The sequence below is a fragment of the Caloenas nicobarica genome, chromosome 12 (genome assembly GCF_036013445.1).
Source record: "Caloenas nicobarica isolate bCalNic1 chromosome 12, bCalNic1.hap1, whole genome shotgun sequence".
In the NCBI taxonomy this organism is placed as follows: Eukaryota; Metazoa; Chordata; class Aves; order Columbiformes; family Columbidae; genus Caloenas; species Caloenas nicobarica.
This window is the reverse complement of record NC_088256.1, coordinates 16939625-16959744: the sequence shown is the minus strand read 5'-3', so window position 1 is coordinate 16959744 and position 20120 is coordinate 16939625. Positions and strand designations below refer to the sequence as shown.

At 44.7% G+C, this 20120-nt stretch overlaps 1 protein-coding gene across 4 annotated transcripts in view; it reads left to right on the top strand.

The window, feature by feature from the left end:
* The window catches only part of FGF13 (fibroblast growth factor 13), a 312624-nt gene that overhangs the window by 67375 nt on the left and 225129 nt on the right, over positions 1-20120 (top strand). Inside the window, exons 1-2 of one of the 4 annotated variants that reach the window (XM_065643579.1) lie at positions 1697-1816; positions 2714-2988. The exons of 2 other annotated variants lie outside the window; for them this stretch is intronic. In XM_065643579.1, the coding sequence (XP_065499651.1) occupies positions 2940-2988 (49 nt within the window). In that variant the 5' untranslated portion in view covers positions 1697-1816; positions 2714-2939. Of the gene's footprint in view, positions 1-1696; positions 1817-2713; positions 2989-3146; positions 3258-20120 lie in introns of those variants that run through there. One more of the 4 variants, XM_065643582.1, reaches the window with a different exon arrangement.

Below are 20120 nucleotides of genomic sequence, written 5' to 3'. Positions count from 1 at the left end.
AAGACCTAAGTCTCTGCTAAAATACTTGAGCCATCAAGGTATCTTTAAAAGTAAAGGCTGTGCAATCTGTACCCAGACTGCAATAAGCCTTCATGCAAATCCTGCTACATTTTGCATGCGTAACACTGTATTTTATTAGTGTTTTAACTGACACTTCTGAGCCTTGCAAACTGGTAAGGGGAAAAATGAAATCCTTTCAAAGTAACAGGGTAAGCTCTCTGCCCATCAGTAGGTACAACTGCAACATACTGAGCTGCTGCTCCTTCCAGTGTTTAGTTTGAGTTCATAGGCCTCATTTGGTCAATGTAATAACTATTCCTGGAAAATTTAAGAGATCTCCTGACAGAGGTGAGAATGGTTAATATAAGCCAAGTTCACTGCTAGTACTACACACAGCACATATCAGTAGGCTCTAGTGCTGGAAAGACCTCAGACCTGAAGTGTGAATTGTCTGTAGCTCTCATCAAATTCACTGCAAGTGCCTTAGAAAACCAGGATCTAAGATGCATGAACAGCTGAAATCTCCTTGCTGGGGCTCACTGGCTAGCTCTGACAACATGGGCTCAGCTGAAGAGCAGAATCCCTCCTTCCCCACTCCTCCACTTCCATCTCTCTGATTTCAGTGATCCAGGTTCGACTGGAGAGAAACAGCCCAGAGAAAGCCCAGCTTTTTGATCTTCCTGGCAGGTCTCTGAAGTGTTGAAAAAAATCACAGAAAAGGCTCAAGTAAAACAGCCTTATATTGAGAGCACCCTAAGTCAACTATCATCAGAGAGCTTACTGAATCTCTGTGAAGCAAAGCTGACCCTGCCAAGACAATTTCTCAGTTCCACAAAGAGAGCAGGGGTTGTTCATGGTGCAGACAGATGCATGAAGGTCTGGAGGAGCTCTGCTTGAGGGACTTGGGGTTCAGTTTTGTGCTTTGAGCATTTATTTGGGGAAAGTCATTTAATAAGTACAAATTCTTCCAAGTGGCAGCTTTGATCCTAGCTCTTCAGTCTTAGCTTAAAGAGCCCTGATTTTTGTAATCACACCTGATCTCCAGCCACCTGTGTGGGGCGGGAATGGCACTTTACCCCACGCTGTGGGCCAGCTTGTGGCACATTTCCTCATTTACCCAGGTGATGTCCTGCCTCCTGGCAGCTCGGCTACCTTTCTCTTGGGGCAGGAGCACTGCCGGGACCCCGCTGGCCACGGTAAGCCGATCTGCCTCCAGCTGTCCCCGGGGCTGGGCTGGAGAAGAGGGAGAGTGAAGGGGGAGGAATTCGGCTCCGCTAAAAATAGCGGTCGCGCAACCCCGGCGGTGTTGCCTCTTCCGGAGACCCCCAGCACCCCGGTGTGGGGGCTGCACTTGCAGGCGAGTTGCCTCTCCCGTCGTAGGGCATGGATAAGTGGAGGAGAGCCCAGAGGCTACGGGGAGGGCCGTGCCCTGAGCATATCGCCCTTCCCGCCCAGACCTGCCTTGTTCCCTGCCAGTCTTGGAGGCAGTCCATCGTGTCCCCCCACTCCAAACAGGCCACTTTAGGGGGAGATGAGCGGGTTCGGTTGCTGCAGCAAGGGGCTCCCCCAGGCACTTCACGGCTCGCTCTTTCCAGCACTTTATTTTGGGCGCTGCCGAGCAGAGCCACGCTCCAAGGGGAGCCGGCTGCATCGGGTTTCCCCCGCCCTATCTCCCTCCCTCCCTGCGCGGCCCGCGGGCGGCAGAGGATGGGTGGCCGCGAACTGCGCTCCCTGCCCCGACGGCGGCCACGATCGTAGGAAGTTTCGTTCCCGCCGAGGAGGACGGGGCGGGAGGGAGAGAGGTTTTGTCGCACAGGTGAGAGGAGCTTCGGCTGCTCTTGGAGGGGGTCCCTTCCTCCTCCCCGAGAGGGGGCAAGTCCCATCTCACACCCCGGGGCAGAGCAGCGTGGCTGGGAGCGGGACGGCGTAGGCTCTGCCCATCCCTCAGTTAAAGGGAGCCCGGTGCCTCTCTTTTCCCTCCAGGTCTCCCCCAATGTCCCCCCAGCCTTTCGCTCTGCACGATGGCAGCAACAGGCTGCCGGGCTTGGGACTGGGCGATGTTGGGGGCCACAACCCCGCGGCTGGAGCCTCCCCTTTGTGGGATGGGGGGTTGGGAGCGGCTCCCCAACGGGAAGGCAAGCCGTGTCTGTGCTATCCCCGGCCCGGTGCTGGGACACCGTCCCGGGGCTGGGCGGCAGCAGGGATGCGCATTGCCGTCCCTCGGTACCGCTTCAAGGGGGCTCGGGCTGGGTGATGGGGAGGGGGATGCGCGGACGAGGGGCCGCTGGAGTGGCAGCTCTAGCTCCAGCTCTTCTTGCTGCTGGCGAGGGTAAACCTGCCGCCTCTTCTGCAGTGCCGGGGACTCGCGTCCTTCTCCTCCTATCCGCGGCTGCAGCTCTGCTGCTCCGTCCTATTATTATTAGGGGAGGATGTGAAAAGGAAGAAAAAAAGAAAAAAAGCCAAACACAAAAACCGACACACCCAAGCAAACAACCAAAGTCCCCCTCCCCCCGGTTAGTGGGACTTCCAGGACCGGCTGCGCTTCCCTGGCCCTGGGGAGGGGAGGCAGAGCCGGGGAGGCGGGGGGAAGGAGGGGGCCGGGGCCAGGCAGGCACAGGGAAAATCGCTTTTGTCTCCGGCACGGCGAGCGGCGCAGGGGCTCGGTGCTGCGGCTGCCGGAGCCCCCCGCTCACCGCCCGCTCCGCTCCCGCAGGCACCGCGGCGGCGCCGCCGGACTCCGAGGCTCCGCGCCGGGGAGCGGGCAGCTCGCCGGCGCCTCTTCTTTTTTATTTCCCCTCCCCTTCGGTTGGTGTTATTTCTGCCTTTTCGGCATAGAGGATCCCCCACACGCACGCACGCTGTCCCCCCGCCGAGGTTTCTTTTGAGTCCAGCCGGAATCCGCGACGCTCCTGGGGATTTTCCCACCCAAGCTGGGGTCTATGAGCGGGAAGGTGATCAAGCCCAAAGAAGAGAAAGATGCTTCCAAGGGTAAGGCAGGCGCAGCCGCTCCGATAAACAGCATGTTCCCCGGCCCGATCGCGGACAGCCCGACCTTATTGGGCTGGGGGGAGGGAGGGCGGGCTGGGGGGAGGGAGGGCGGGCTGGGGGCACCGCTCCGGGGAAAGTCCGTAGCTCTGGGGACCCCCGCCCCGGGTAGAGGTGGGGAATCGGCACCCGGCTGTGCCCGGCGTGCGGGGCGCTGCACCGGCACCTCGGCACGGGGGAGGGGGGCCCGGCTCAATGCGGCACCGCCGAAAGTAAGTGCCCCCCCCCCCACTCCGCCGGGATGAACCGGCTGGGCCTCGCTTCTTCCCCTGCCGCTGGCCGGGGGGGTGCTCGGCGCTGCAGGCGGCCCCGGGCCCAGCCGGGGCGGCGGAGCGGGGGAACCATCGCCATGGAGACGTGGAGCCGAGGGGCGGGGGGTTGCATGCGGACCCCCGCCCCCCGTTGGGGCTGGGCACGGGGGGCTGCCCCAACCCGGCTCGCCCTCAGGGGCGGCATGCAGGGGAGGGAGTGCCCGCTCCGAGGGTGCATGCCCGGGGGGGTACGGTGCCCCGCTGCGAGGGTGCATGCCTGGGGGGGTACGGTGCCCCGCTGCGGGGGTGCATGCAGGTGTCCCTCTCCGGGGGTGCATGCACAGGTGGCTCTGCACCCCGCTCGGACGGGCCCCGCATCCCCCCGCCGCTCGCTCTGCGGTGTTACCTGCGCTCAGGGGCGTAAGGGAAGATGCGATCAGTAGCTGGTGTGTGTGCGCTGGGTATGTCTCCAGCGAGTAGTTTTTCTGTGTATTTGTAGATAGGTCTGTACATCTGCTCAAACGTGCATCTGTGCAGTGAGCTGGTGCGATATACTCAATTGAAGGGTACGCTCTTGGCCTCCCGGGAAGAGGGAGAAACTGCTCCTTATTTACTAGTTTTATAAAGTGTAATGAGCACTTTCGTGTCATTTAGTTCTTTAGTAGCCTGAGAGGCCAAATCAAAACAGTTCGTCCTCTCTATTATTTTTAAAAAACTTTTTGGTGTCTTGATTTTGAAAGTTTGTGTTTAACACTAGATTGTTGAGACCTTTTTTTCTTTATTATACTTTTCCCCCTAACTCTGCCTTTCCAGATCTATGTTATGTCTTTTGTTCGAAACCTTAATTTTCATCAGATTTTTTTCTAAATTTCTCACAGCAACAAAATAAAGTTCACAATTAAGAAGCATTGCAAAACCTTACATTTTCTAAATAAATATTTTTTTAGTCTTTACATTATTTTCTTTGACGTTGAGAATTTTTTTTTATGGTGACCCTATTCACTAAAATGCTCTTTAAATAATTTATTAAGCGACGCAGAACAAAAGATTCCTGCCTTTCTGAGGAATTATTTTGCATGTTTTAGAACTGTGTTATAATCCTCCACGTAAACAATTTACTATACTTGTGCTATACTTGCTCGAAAGCTTGGTTTTTTAAAATCAAACTTATGTATCCTACTTTGTGCTACGGTTACAAGTTTTAATGATATTTTAACTTCATGTTTCAAATTGTCTGTTTATAGGTTTGGGGAAACGTGTATTTCAAAACACTGGGGCAAAGGTGTTTGTATCTGCTGTTAATGAGTCAGTAATGACTTAGGCAAGGCTTTGATTCCTGTAGTGACAGTGTACAAGAAGGTGTATATTCTGAGAATCCCAAGAAAAACAGTTTATGCTGATACTCTGCTTCCAAGAGATGCTGGTACACTCCTCCAGCTTGTATAAAAACTTTCTCCATTATCACAAAGAGCCAGTTTTAGGTGCAGCAGGAGACGGTACGCGTACGAGGTGGTTTGGTACTGCTGTAGAAAAATGAGTGGTGGTTACGGTCTGTGAAATATGCTTTTAAAAAGGTCTAGGTACAGTGGTATTTACCAGTTAATGTATAGGCTATATGGCCTTTTTTAGCCCCCTATGTCACAGAGTAAAATAGGAAATGTGGTTTGTTTTCTGAATTGCTTGAATTCTCTTTTGGTGATTGTGAGTGATATTGCTCTTAGTGGGAATGTTTAATTTGTGTCTAGCCATAGTAAAAACAGGCTGATTGATTTTGTTGCTGTTTGTTATTAAACAACGAAATAGTACTTTCTCTGGAAAGGATGCAGCTATACTGTGGCACTGGGTATGCTTCAGTCCTGAGAGGAGCTTGTATGTTTTTGAGTTAGTTAACCACTCTTTTAAACAATGTAATCAGGTGTTGTACAAGAGTAGCTTATACAATATGTTCGTGTACCCCACATTCTGTAGGATGTACAATGTAATTTTAATACCTGCTGTTAATGCAGGTCTCTCAGGGCTATATTTGCATAATAAATGTGGAGTACTTTCTTATTGAGAATAGTGTCAGCCTTTCTTATCCCTCAAGCTTTCTAATGCATTGCAGGGTTGTGCATGTGATGAGACTTTGCTGTATTTCTCTATAAAATTTGGGAAGGGGAACATTCAGCCCTAATGTAAGGTACTGCTTTGTATTAGATGTTGAAATGCACTTTCTACAACCAGCTTTTGGGGTGGGTCTTTGTAGAAAAGCCTGATTAATACAGAACCTCGAAAAGCTGTGGGTCTTGGTAGGAATCAGCACAATCTAGTGCAAGTGGTTACTGTCTCGCAATGGGTATTTTCAGTTAAATTATCCTGTTGTGTAAAGCCTGTGGTCTGTTTTGTAAAGCCTGTGGTGTTGTCAGTGGAGTTGTGCAGGTGTAACAGAAGTACTAAAATCTGGTTTTAAATAAATAGGGTTTTTTCACATCTTTTCTTAAGCCAAAGAGGAAAGTAACTGCTCACTGCAGAGTTTGTTTGCTTCACTTGTAAGTCCTGCCTAGAAAACCCAGTGGTGACTGTTTTGCTCAAAATTTGGCTGCTTTTAAAACTGTCTGTGGATGTTTGAGAATTAACTATCCCAATCTAAATAAAGCTTATGGATTAACATAATGAAGCCAGGGATGCGCACCTTTACTTTCTGCAAAATGCTGCATTAACTGTGAATGTCTGTGTGTAAGATTATGGCACTGAATTATTTTTTTTTTTAAACTGTGTGAGGGTTAGTAAGCTGCAGGATGCTGCAAGCCCAGGTAGCCTCCAAGCTGTCTCACAAAGGTATATTGGCAGTGCTGCTGCTCCAGCGTGGGGGTCACTTGTGGTGCAAGCAGCTTGGTTTGGAGAGCAACCTTGTCCTGGTTGTGCTGGTGGTTTCAAGCATGGGGCAGGTTCCTGTGTCTCTTCTTACTTCGTGCTCTCTTTGAGGTTAGCAGGAGGATGAGGACCTGGGTAACAACAGCTCAGCATCCTGCAGTGTTGGTCTGGTGGTTGGTAACAGCTCTTCTTCAATAAAGGTTAGTTATGTGCTCAAGAAACACTCCTGGGTAAATTCCCATGGGCAGCAGTGCAGTTCCCACCATTGGGTTCTTTTCCTGCTGTGTAGCTGGCGTGTGGCAGGACAGATGACTTTCCCCAATTCTTCCTCAAAAAGCTTTTGCTTTGCACTTGGAGAACGGTGTATCCAGTGTGTCCCCAAGCGAGCCTTGGGGCTGTATCAGCATAACCCATTTTGAATTAAATATTTGATAACCTTCTGTTTAGGGGAGGGCACGGGGCAGTAGGAGAATATAGGGCATTGGAAAGTGAGCCGAGACCTGCTGAAATCCTTGTACTTTGGATCTGGGCCTTAAAGAGCTTGTGCTGTCTAGTATTACAGCCAGGCTCTTTCCAGAGGCTGCTTTACAATTTGTGTGGCTCCTCCAAGGAAAGTCAAGGGACAGAATAGAGAACTTGAAACAAAATCTGAGGAATAGATTCATCTGCATTTGTTTTTCTGTTTACCAGTTGGATTATGTTCTGTTGATGTGGGGCTTGGGTTTTTTGCTGTCACTATGCTCTCACTGCAAGAAACTTTGATAGCTTTGCCCAGAAGTCTGATAACCTCAGCTATAAGCAGTAGGGAAATGTAGAGAATATTTTATTCTTTAGAAAGCAAAATAGGAGTATTTTTTTTTGACATTGATAGCTTCTAATCTGAGAAGAGCTTATTGAAATAGTGACAGTAAGGGTAAAGGCTTTGGAAGTATAGGTACTATTCTAATTTAGTGACAGCAGAAAACAAAGCACTTAAAGAAAGCGCTTGGGAGGAAAAATAGAAGTCAGAATTTTGAGGTATCTATTACTGCTTTTCCTGGCTTTATGGAGATGTAGTATAATGCAACTTATGATTGAAAGGTCTGTAGAAAAGATGACAAAAATAAAGCAGCTGATCTCAACAGTTATATTTCTATAGCACTGAATCATGAGACAGTAACTTACTTCAGGGACTGAAGACGAGCAGCGCAGAGGCGACATGTAAGCTGACCACGTCTTGGGCTGAGGCCACGGAATCAAAATTAGCAGCAAGTGCAGACCCGTGTGAGAAGGGGGAAGGGAGCACTGTGCCAGCACCTTGTCTGCTGCTTGGGCAGCTCGGGTGAGAGTCAGGGCATTGCTTTGTCATTTTATCTGAGGTTTGCCTACCAGTTCTTTTGCATCCCGGACAAAAAGCCTCAGCAGACTTCACCAGCAGCAGCAGGTTGGCATCTGAACTTGAGTCTCCATTCAGGCAGATGTTTACCAGTGGTAGTTTCGGTCTGATTGCGGTCAATTGGTACTATTGAGTTAGGTATCGGAACTTGTGTTTGTACTGTAAAGGTTTAATGATGCTAAAAAATGAGTAGTTAAACTCAATGGTTTTACTTTGTTCACTTCACATTAGAAAGCTCTGTACCTCCTGTACGAAATCTGAGATTGCAGATCCACTTTGAATAGCTGCCTGTATCGCCCACTGGAAAGTGACAGCCAAAATCTGAGGTACAACCCACCCCCTCCTGGATATTAATGCTGCAGGTTACAATTGATACTCAGCTCTTGGCTGAGGTCCTGATCCATTCAAAATTCCCATTGACACCAGTGGGAGTTCTCTGTGTCTGCCTGTGGCATTGCCTCTGATTAGTGGGTGGTTGTTAATGTCCCCATGCTTGGAATATTTACAGTAACTACCTCCTGTTATGACTCATTATCTGTGATTGTGGTTCCAAAACTACAGTAACTCTTTATAAAAGATACATTTATGAAAGGAATATCCTTCCCTCTAAATCCCAAGGTAGTGGTCCCTGACATCTGTTTGTAAAACGCCAGCAATTAAAAAATGCAAGTGGCCTTTGAGATCAAGATGCCAGTACATTCGTGCTGATGCTTTACAATGGTTTGCAGTGTTAGCTGAAGAAATCCACAGCAAGGTAGTATTTTTAGGGACACGCTCCAGACTTTGGGGCTTGTTATAAAGCATGTTCTTGTACGGCTGCTATCCATGGCAAAGAACTCGTGTTGTTTGGCATGTAGTAAAAGATAGTAATCTTTTTTATTTCTAGAGCAAAACTTAATAATAGTTGCTTCCTGACAGATGCCAGATCTCATCCTAAAAGGAAAAACTCCCAGGCAGATGAAGCCTGGAGGATGAGTAGCCCCAGGGAGCATTGCAGGGGGCTGCAAAGGGGTCAGTACTGGCATCCACAGCAGATGCATAAGGATTTGTATGGCTCAGCCTTCTGTCATCTCCTCTCTGTGGCCACCCACAATATGCTGGAGACTTTTAATTACTTTCATTTACTGTGATTTCCTGCAAGGCGTTGATCTTACCCCTACGCTTTGGGAATTTTGTGCTGCAGTGTAGTCTTGGGTCAAATGAATGTTAATTTTCTTCCTCTTGTTCCTCATTGTGTGTTACTGCTACAGTGTGTTTAGGAGAAGGGATGGCTCCAGAGTTACATGAACCGCTTCCTCAGGAGCAAAGATGTGGCAAATCGTGTTGCTCAGTCTCTTCCCTGCAAGCAGTGCATGCTTTTATAAAATTCTCTGTAAATATAGATATGTAGTCAATCCTGTGTACAAACAGAACATTTGTAAATCTGGGAGGGCAAGCTTCCCATCCAAGGTGACCTACAGTTGAGTATTTTCAGACTAGGATGTTTGTGAGTTAACATCTAGTAGAGGGGAATTGCTCTGATTACTGGACGCTTTTATAAATCCAGTGGTTTCAGATCTATTTTGTGGGACCAAAACTTTCTTAGCCACTTGGATCCCTCTTAGTTAAGCCTGGCTCTAGGGTCTGTGTACCCCAAACATTGTTTTTCTTTCTTCAACTATGTCTCTTGGCCTAACATTCCCCACCTTTCCACAAACGTGTCTTGGCCAAGCTTATATGAAAAGACACATGTTAAAAAAACAAAATGAAAAAACTAAAGGAGTATGTTATTTACAATAATCCTTTTACTTTTTTGTGTGGCAACTTGGGTAAAGGGTTTCCTTAAATTCTTGCTCAATATTTGTATTGTTTTGCTGAGAGAAATGAAGGTGAAAATAATTTGAATTGTACCCTCAGGCAGGTAACAATTCAGGTCTTTTCATGAAGAGAGTGTAAAGTGAGACTGTTCTCCACTTAATTAGTTTTGTGAGAGTGATGTATAAGGCAAGGTCAGTGCTAAAGGAAGAAAAAGCTGGCATGGATTGAACACTGCTTACGTTGTTTGAATAATTAGAGCATCACTCTGAGGTGGGAGGGAGGAGAGGAACTGAAATGAAGTGGGAAGAAGAGGTATTCCTGAAATAGCAATTGAATTGCCAGTGGTCTGGGTTGCATCATGTGTACACTGTTCAAGATCGACTAAATCTGAACTAGTGGTGGTTCATTACCTTTGACGCTGTGGTTGTGATCGTAGCTGAAATGAAAGTGTATTTATAGAGATTACTCGGTTCTGTGGCCCAAGTAATCTCTAGGTGTTTTTCAGCTGAGGCTTGACATAATTGATACAAGGCTCTGTTGATCGCTTTAAGAGTAAATTGTTTAACCAGTGTTTGATATTTTTGATACATGTACTTTTAGTTGCTACCCGATTTAGGACAAATTTCTTTTGTCTTAGCGGGATCAGATCAAACTTATGCCTTTTGTACTCCTCATCTGACCTGAGTAGTCCACGGGCTCTTCTTGGCTTTTGCAAAGTGACTGCATCACTTCTGTGCATCCCTCTCTGATGCCAGCCCAGGGAATCCATGGCATTGCTGTACTGTGCTGATGGGCTCCTGTCCCCCAGTTCGTGTAAGATTTAACAACTGGGACTGGCAACGCAGATGTGGGATTTAATCAGCTGTAGTTGTAGTACCCATGCGATTATTTTTCTAATCATCTTCTTCCTCCATCCCCTTAAAATATACTGTGCCAAGAAGGAAAATACTCATGTGGTGGGTTGACCGTGGCCAGGTGCCAGACACCCACCCAGCCCCTCTCTCACTCACCATCCTCCACAAGATGGGGAGAAAATGAAATGGGTCAAGATGATAAAGACAGGGAGATCACTTACTAGTTACTGTCATGGGTAAAATGCCCTCAGCTTGGGGAAAATTAACTTATTGCCAATAAAAATTGATGTTGAGTAATAAAGACAAAACCTAAAACATCTTCCTCGCTTGGTGACAGAAGAGGGGTTTATGGCTCAGCCTCAACTGATGACAAAGGTAACCTGCTAATTGCCCTTCTTATTAGAATGGGCCAAGTGAAAGGAATGAAATGGAAAATTCCCTCTTTCTCCTGGAACAAGAAGGCTGCTCCTGCCTGTCAGTGGTTTTACCTGGGAGAGGCAGAAGAGAGAGGTGATGGCTGAGAGTTCTCTGGTTCTGGGAGGTTCATGTAGGTTTTATTCACGTTTGGTTTAATTGTAGAAGTTTAAGAGTTCTGAACAGTTTTCCGCTGCCCCTGGTAGCCTGTATTTGCAGATCTGGTGGTGATTAGCACTAAACTGGTGCCCCCCCTCTCGCCTTGTTTGTTTTGTGTACTGAATCCTTGGATTTTTTCCTTTTCTGTTGGAGGTGACTTCTTTCCTCAAATTGTAGAGGTATTTCTGATTTTTTGTCAAATGAAGGGGAAAACTGCAGGGCTTCCCCCCCCCTACCCCCCCCCAAAATAAGAAAGATACCATGGAAAGAAACTATGAAGGAACCAGAAAGGAAAGCTTAACAGAAGAGGACACGGGAGGACAGCGGATGGGAGAAGGGAGTGTTGCAGAATGAGCTCCACATAAACTGCAGCATGTTGTCTGCTCACGCCCGGACTCAAACACGCTCTTACCTGCCCAGCAGACACACAAGTGGAGAGAGACCTTCTCATTTTGTTGTGTGGGGTTTTTTTAATTTATTTTTTCGTTGAATCTCTGTGTAGTTCATTGGTACTGGCTGAAACGTTTGTTCGAGTAGCTTAGGCTGGATTTACTTCCACACATTGTCAATGTGCTGTCAGATTGCTTACGTAGAAGCTTTTTTTTTCTTTAGATTTCACATCTGATGTGAATTTCTGTACAGCTATCTTTTATATTCAGTAGACACACAAATTCCTTTTGTTGCTCTTATATCTCAATCTGCCCAAGCTGTGCTATAGTGCTGCCTTGAAAATGTTAAATTTTTTAATTGTAATTATCCACAGTGCTCCAAACTGCTGTCACGTATACTTTGTTCCTCCAAGTGCTGCAAGAGAATAAGAAACTATGATGGAACCAATTGCCACTGCGAGCCATTGTCACTTCTTATGGGGTGCAGAGCTGGAATACCTGAACCGTGAAAGTCTCTTTTCTAGTGAAATAAAGATGTGGTGGTATTTTGGGGAGTGGTAGTATTGGTGGGAATTACAGGTGTATACATTTCCTGGAGGAATCATGACTTATAATTGTTTGGGACCACCATGTAGAGCAGGTACTCCCTCCTACCCCGCTGCTGCAGATGTTGAAGTAATATTACTTCTGATTGTAAATAAGAGAAAGGTCTCTGCATCCAAACTGATGTGCAATCACTGCAGGTTTGTCATGTGCTCTGCTTTACGTTTGCTTCTCATCTTGCATACCAGTGACTGAATGTTCAGAGCCTGCCAAAAATAGCGAACTGTTTTCAAGTGATTGGGGCAAGGAGAACTGGAAGGACTTTCATTTGCTTCCCTTCTTCCCCCTCTGCCTTGTGTTGGCTTTTTGAAGAAAGAATGTGGGGTTTGTTTATTTATTTGTTTTTCTATGTATTTATTTTAGTGGAAGTCAATGAAAGGGGGTAAAAGTGAAGTAAGTCAAAAGGAATAAAATAGCAGGAATCAGGAATCTTCCTGATCACCTAATGGGAAGGCTACAGCAGCAGAAAGAAGGTGATGCCAGTCTTAGGAGCTGAGAAAAGATTTTTGAGGTCAAGTGTGACCTGTTTCTGTTCTACCCTGGTGTCAGGATACTTCCTGTCCAGGGAGGCCGATAAAGCAGTATATCTATTTTATTGTTGGAGTTTGCTCAGTATCTGGCCAGTTGAGCTTACAGGCTTGTGTTAATGGGCCACTGGGGAGCTGCATCCTTGGTTTCTTTGGCTAGAAGAGGGGTTTTTGGTGTTTGTGTGTGTGTGTGTGTGTTGTACGTGTTTTGTTTTTTTAAAAATATCAATTTTTCAAGTTTTCTGGTTTTGTTTTTACAACTCTGGGAGGAATTTCTATCATAAGATTTCTGTGACGTTGGGAGTAACAGACTGGTGTAAGTCTTTTCATGTAGGGTATCGAAGTAGTAGGTGATGGAAAGGAGTGAAAGCTTTGTGGATGTTCATGCAGTATCTCATACACAAGGAGAGAACAACACAGAAGACAGGAGGAAGGTGAAATTGTACTTTTTCCTAGCAGCCCATTCAAGAATGGTAGACGTTCTTGTTCAGGACACTTTAAGTGGCAGCAGTGAATGTAGAGGTGAGCAGGATTACCCAGAGCTGAGAAAATAGTCAATTCTCTTTCGAGGCAACTTTCAGGGATTAAATATTTGTATTTATTTCCCCATTGGGACATAAGCAAAATTTCTTTGAAGCTACTCAGGAGAAACAGAAATTGTTTTAAGGAAAAAGACATGTCAGGTTTTCCATCTGTGTCCTTTTTCCACTCTTGATCTGAGAAGCCCTCCAGCCAAAACCAGGATGGTTTTGCAAGACTTTTGAGTATGATCAGAAAAATTGGTTAGGCACTTCTGAACAATATCAGGAGTAGATTTTGGCATATAAGAGTTGGGTTTTTTTTAAGGCACAATTTCAAGTCAGTGTGGAGGATGGCAGGAAGCTTCGTAGTGAGGCAGGGAGGTGTTGTGTATGTGCCTTTTGGACTGGAAGCATCTTGTTTTTGTTTCAATGCACGTTGTATGGTGAAAGATGAACTTTCAATTGCTTTGCGATTTGTGGAAGGAATAAAAGATGCTGGGATGAGAATGCAAGGGAGAGAAAGTGTGATGGAGTGGCAGGAGAAGGCAAATCCTGTGCAACTTTGAATGATAGAAAATTAGCTTTGAAAAGGCTCTGGAGAGAATGAAGAAGCTGAAAAATGTAATGGAAGAAGGGATATTATGGGCATAATTTATCGCTGTTTCTGAGAGGGTAATAATAGCCTGGCTATGTATTTTTCTTGCTGCAGAGTGTGGATTTATGAAGACTGTAAAAGAAGCAATGGGGTAGCTGAGGCAGGAGGTGATCAGTGAGAGGGTTTCAGTGGAACCAGGGTCAAGAGAGAGATGAAGTGAGTGATGGCACAGAGATGGAGATAGAGAGGCACCAGGAGGAAAAGAAGCTTATGAATTCACCGCAACTCCAGGACTTTTCATAAGAGGACCAAAGATATGGGCTTATCATCACTGTTAGCAGGAGCTGGCAAAACCATGAGCGTTTAAGCCACTGAAGCTCTTGCAAATACTGAGCATATGAAGAGAAATATACCTTTGCATACCAGGTTAACTCGCTGAGTTGATTACCTAAGTAGCTTTTCTGCCAGTTGGGAGCTTTGCAGATTGTCAGAAAAGCACCCAAATCGTAAAGTGGCAGGAGAGGCTGAACTTCTAATTAAAAGAGACAGAACTGGGCCTACAAATGAACAAACAAACAAAAATTGTTTAGTAGCTACATTGAAACTAGAAGGGAGACACAGCTCTGTGTGGTGTGTATGTGTATATATATATATATGATTTGTCCTGTACTTGCACCAGGTTGAGACAAGGGCTGCTCTAATAACCAGTCCTGTGAAAACCCACATCTGGTACCAGTGTCTGTGAGCCTTGTGACCCCAAAGGTGAAGTGTGGGGTTACTACTTGATTTTTTTCTAAAGCTGGGGAATTTCACAGAGACCGACACATTTACTGGTGTGTTGAAGGTGATGTGTGGCCTGATGGACACACAGATTTCCACTGAATTTAAAGTGTGCACTACCACAAGACTTACCTGAATAATTATCAGATATAATTATTTGGGATTTGGAGGCCAAATCTTGCTTTCACGGATAAAGGAGTTTGAAAGAAGATTTAGACGCTTGTATTTTTTAATGCCAGAAATGGGGTTATCTTCTGTAGTAGTATTGACAGCAAAGAATCACCAACAGCCCTGTCTGTGAAACTCTTAGCAGTAATACCAGGCTGTAGGGAAAGCAGATGGGTTTGACAACCTAAAACACTGCAAAAAGTCTCGACAATCTGTCCTGCAAGGTGCTGAATGTCTCCTATTTTCATTTGCCCAAAACCACTTAGCACTCTGGTTTGAGCCCTGTATCAGTGAACGTCACATATTCCTGTTCATACTATCACAAATTCGTACATTAAATGTATTTCAGAAGGAGCAACGTGTATGAGGAATACTGAGTGACAAAAGGCTTATAAAATACACCACCAAAATGTAGCACACTTTCCTCCCTCTCGTTCAAACCTGCGTGAATGAGCTGTTTGTCAGGCAGTCTCTCTGTCACTAAGAGAAGATAATGCATTACTCTTCTTTCATAAAGTTGTTAAAATGGTTCCTGTTAATTCATCAGCAATTTATTACACTCAGTGTAAAACAGCTGATTCTTATGTATGTCTTTTCCTGAAGAGCTTTTCCCTCCTCAGTAGGATCTTTAATTACTGGGGTTTTTTTTACTGTTCTAAACATTTTAAACTATCACTGTGGATAGGATATGTGTTTGAATAACTCTACAGGTTAGATAGCTTATCTGTGTTTATTTGGGTGATACCTTATAAAGAACAGAACTTGAATCAGGACTTTCTTGTCAGGTTGTCAGGTTAGATTGAAACATGGTTTGTGCTGCTCAGGATCAGTCTTGCTGAGTAATATCCTCAGTGGGAGTGTGATATGCTTTGCATTTTACAGTGCTGAGGTGCTGACCGCTGTTGTGATGAATATTTTAAATGTCTGGTCTCTCTTTTTTATTTTTTTTTTTTTTTTTTAAGAAAAAGTAGTATTTTTGTATTGAATCAATGTTGTGTTTTAAAATAAGCCTGAACTTGGCTAGAATAAACTGTACATTTTGTATCAAGTCTTAATTCTGTGATAAGGGATTTGTGTGTGCAGGACGAATTGCCGTGATAGTTACAGCAATTTTGATAGAGACTGAAGTATATAAGGCAAATTTAGCTCCTGAAATCCAATCTTGCAAACCAGCAGAAAACCTGTTGGTAAATAAAAGGTAGCAGAATGCCGTGTTTAGTTTGCATCTTCAAAGATCTTCTGGAAGATGCTACACTGAAACAGTGTGGCATGAAATTTTACAACGTAAGATGCTGGATGGCCTTGGAGGCACCTGCCGCTTCTCAATTTCCACTGTATTATGGTAGTTTGTGCTTCAACATTTGGCTTTGGGAGCTATGGTATCAAAAGTATGTAATTCAGTCTCCTCCATTCTCTTCATCTTCATCTCTTCATCATTTATGTTTTGTCTTTATCCACAAGCATAAGGATTTTTGACTTGAAGGTCTTGAAGGATGGTTAATACCTTGATGGGTATGGTGGGAATAAAGAATCTTTAAAAGGTGGTGGCATCAATTTTTGACCCTGTCTAAAACCTCCACAAAGAATGGAAATATTAGTTTTGTGTGCGTTTTCTAACCAGTATTCAGATTTGCAATATGCTATAGGATGTGTCTGTTTTACAATGTAGAGAGAACAGCTACTGCTTTATATATTCAAGCTAGTACTACTTTGATTAGTGTAAGTTTATTGCCAGAGAAACAATAGCTTTATATGGAACATGACTGTACTTGTAGGCTTAATACCCTGGCTGCACTGATATGAAAAAACAGTGGGTTGGCTTATGATTAGGCTCAGCTAAGACAGCGTCTCCAGCAGTTTGAAGCTTATGATCGAACTGTGGGATGAAACGAGATCCGCCTTTGTTTTGAACTTTTAAGTCTCATAGCAATGGAGTGGGCTGCCCTAGTCTGCCTGGCTTTGTTTTTCAAGATGTAATTATTCCTTGCTCACTGACTTGAGTAAATCAATTAAAACTTGGTGTGTGTAACAAGGCATAGACAGTCAACCTCAGGAATGAGATCCACAGTTCTGGTTGCATCGTGCAGGAGGTGAACCGACCACATACACTTTGCAGGGGTAAATACAACTGCGTGCAGGTAATGGAGCCACAAAAACTGATTTTGAGGGACCTTGGTGTGATTCTGTGCTGATACAAAATACTGCACAGTCCTGAAGAAATGAGGAAAGTAAGTTTAAGTTTATATAATGGTCTTTGCACAGCTGTTGCTGAGATGGGGGCAAACGATGCTCGTTTGGTAGAGTGTGTGAGGCAGCATCTCTTAGAACAATGGTTATTGTATTCACTGCAGTGATCCTGTGGGGAAGGAAGTAATATGCTTCCATCCTAATTCCTGACGTGTTCCTGGAAGAGCCTACTGACGAACTGGCTGTAGTGCTTCCAGTACCTCGTCTGGTCATTCTGAAATTGATTTCACAAATATTTCATGTGTGTCAGGTGGGCCAATGAGGAAGGGAGGAAATCTAAGAACAATTGATTCTACGTAAGCTAATTCATCAGGACATGCAGGCATATGAGAAAGGTGCAGGGCAGATTTTAAAGTAGAAGACTGAAACCTTCAGGAGCTTTCTTTTGATATGCCATCATGGTAGCTGAATTCCCATCTTCTGTAATAACAGGCTTTTTGCTAGGTGCTGTGGTATTAAACATTCCTCTTTGCATGTACTCAGGTTAGTCTTTTCTTCAGCCTGTCCTATAGGAATCAGGTTGTGTCTTGATCCTTTTCCTTTCATCTGGAAGAGCGATTAAGGGTATGTGTCAAGGAAACTTCACACTGCAAAGACTCACGGTTGTCTACCTCTCAGTAGGCTAATATAGCTCACTAATTATTTTCTGTGCCTTGGCTACCTCTGGAAACTGGCCCCTTTTTCAGTTTCTCTGCCTCTGTGGGATGCTATCCACAAATTGAGATTGGATGACAAACGTGTAAATCCTTCCTGTGCTGTTGTAAGGGCATCATAAATCATAAGGACCTACTTTTGGTCAGCCTAACCACTGGAGGGTACAGCAAAAGAAGAGAGTGGGCACCTTGCTAGTCTTTCCTGCAAAGAAAAGTTCCGTCCTTATCACCAACATGGGCGATTGGTCCTGTCTGCCATGTCCTAACACACAGCTCACATGCACGTCAAGCACATGTGCACAAGAAGAGGCAGAAAAATCAGTCTCTGGACCCAGCCTTCCAGTTTGTCACTCCATTATATTTTTAGGATTCTAATAGTTTATCAGTCTTGTTCTTCCTCCCCAGAAAAATAATATCTTTGCTCAAGCTGCATGTGAACTATTGGGAACTGATGAGTTGGGTTGTTTGTGATCCTGGATCCAAAGAGATGTCAGGTGTCGCTTGCTGCAAGCTCTTCCCTTTCAGGCCCAGACGAAGAGCTGATGAAAAGCAGCATTGCCAAATCTTATTTTTAACTTCTGTCCTATAGGGATTTTTTTGTTGTTCTTTGATCATTTGGGTTTATTTTCTTTTTTTTTTTGATTCGGACTGCTCCAGTTAGGAGTATTCAGAACAGCATCATTTTTATGTTTTTTTTCTCTCAGTATTACTTCGTGGTCCAGCCTGCTTGGCTAAGTGCCCCGTGGCTGATGTATCCATGCTGTTGATGTGACTGACACGCTGCTCTTGTCGCAAGGTGTCTTGTAAAATAAGCACACTGCCTTAGGCAAAATTAATTTCTTGGTATTGGTGTAGTTATTGCCTTCTCTCCTCCAGCCCCTTGCAGACATTACTGTTGTCACATTGACTACATTTTATTATCCTGGATGAAGCCAGCTGACGCGATTCCATAATGCAGATCGCATATAGATATGCAGGGTGTCCTTGGTAGACTCATCCCATGGTTTGATGTGGCACTTGCCAATCTAGTGAGATTTTTCAGTCTGATTTGGTGTTAATGTTCCCAGCACACCTGCTCTGCTTGGGTAGGTGAGAGGACTTGATTTCCATGGAACATCTGTAGTGCTCTGTGCAAGGTGCTTTTGTCACACGCTCATTGAAAATGTTTCTCCTGAGAACATCTGGCTTAAACTGATTTAAAAATAAAAAACCCCTATTGATTGTGTGTCTGTCCACCTTTATTTTTTGGCTTCCCTTTAAGTTTTCCTCTTTCTGCCCTGCTTTTATTCTTGCTCTGGGCCAGGCTTGCTGTCAGACAGGTACGGGAAGTTGATGCAAACTGCCCAGAGTGTGGACCAAGCTCTTTTGTCTTTGTTTCTATTACTATTAATGCCTTCCTCCACCTCTTCCAGCCCCTTCCCTTGTCATACTGACAGCTAAATTGGAAACCAACTGCAACTCTGCTCTAGCAGTATTTTGCCTGAGGTGCTAACAATTGACTAAAACTGACTGGGATCGTGATTTTAATTGGTTTGATTTTTGCCATTGGCTTTAGAAAAAAAGAGCTGTTTTAGTCCCTTGTCATATTTGGTCAATTTTATTAATCCGTCTGTGGTTTTAAAAACCTCAAAGATTTTCAGCATTGAGAAGTAAATGTTTCAGAGTGAGTCTTACCCTGAAATGCTGATGTACTGGTTGGTACTTGGTTTCTAGTGGGCAACAATATTTCTGTCTGGTCATGCAGAAAATTGCCAGTTTGAGGGGACATGACACCTATTGATCACTGTAAGTAGTAGTTTTTCATATGAGGCTGAAGGCATTTAAATGCCCATTTTTAACTTCTGTTTCCATTATACTACCTGTGATATTTTTCTCCTCGAGTTGCTGGTCCTTGCTTTTAGAACCAATGGAGGATTATTCAGCACCCGTAGCTGCAGAGATGAGTGATGACACGTGTTTTTGCTGTGGGACGAGAGTAGTCAGTTTGCTTTAATTTTTCATGCTTTGATTCTTTGGCAGACACCAGAGGTGTTGAAACTACTCACTCATGCAACAAATAAATTATACATGTGTACAGGTTTGGTGTCTGGAGGCATTTTCGTGGGGAGTGCCTTCAGGCATGCACCTTAGAGAGCCCAGACTCCTTATGCATACACATCTATACAGTGAAAAACCAGAGATATCCTTTTCTAAGGGTCCATATAGGCTTTTTTCAGTGTGTTGCCACCTCCTGCCACCCCAGTTGCAGTTCCCTGTTCTCTTGGTTGGGCTGATAAAACAAATTGTAGATAACTGAATACCGCTGAAAACTGTTTGAATGTCAATACAACACCTTGACTAGCAGATATTGAATAAAAAATATGCAAGCAACTGTGTCTTTCTGTCCATAAGGTCCAGTTGGGTGCAAACTTTGGCTTCCCCATGTTTGATGATGTAGTTGTAGTTCTAGGTTGGGTTTGTTGAACTGTGGTGGTTTAAGCTTGTAGGAGAGGTGGTCAATGACAAAGACAATTCAGGCACTGGTTAATTTGAAGTTTTATGTCCTTTCCATGAGGTGTTTGTTCAGTTACGTTATCTGCGAATTGTATTTCTGAACAATTTCTTGCAGAGACCTATAACTGTGTGTTCTTGATTTGAAAGCAGCATTATTCTCTAGGGGAGATAATCAGTTAGTGACTTACTGAGCTCAGTTCTCACTGTCTGTTGTTGGCCTCTGTGGTAAAACTTGAATTTTAGTGGGTAGAGCAGAATTTTTCTGTATTTTCTCTCCTTTATGAAGGAGATGATTACTGGGAGACTTTTCCTGGCAAATAGATGAATTGGTTGTGATTATTTTTTCCCCTACCCTAAGTTATTTAAAAACCCTAATTTGTCAAGAACGTTTTTTTT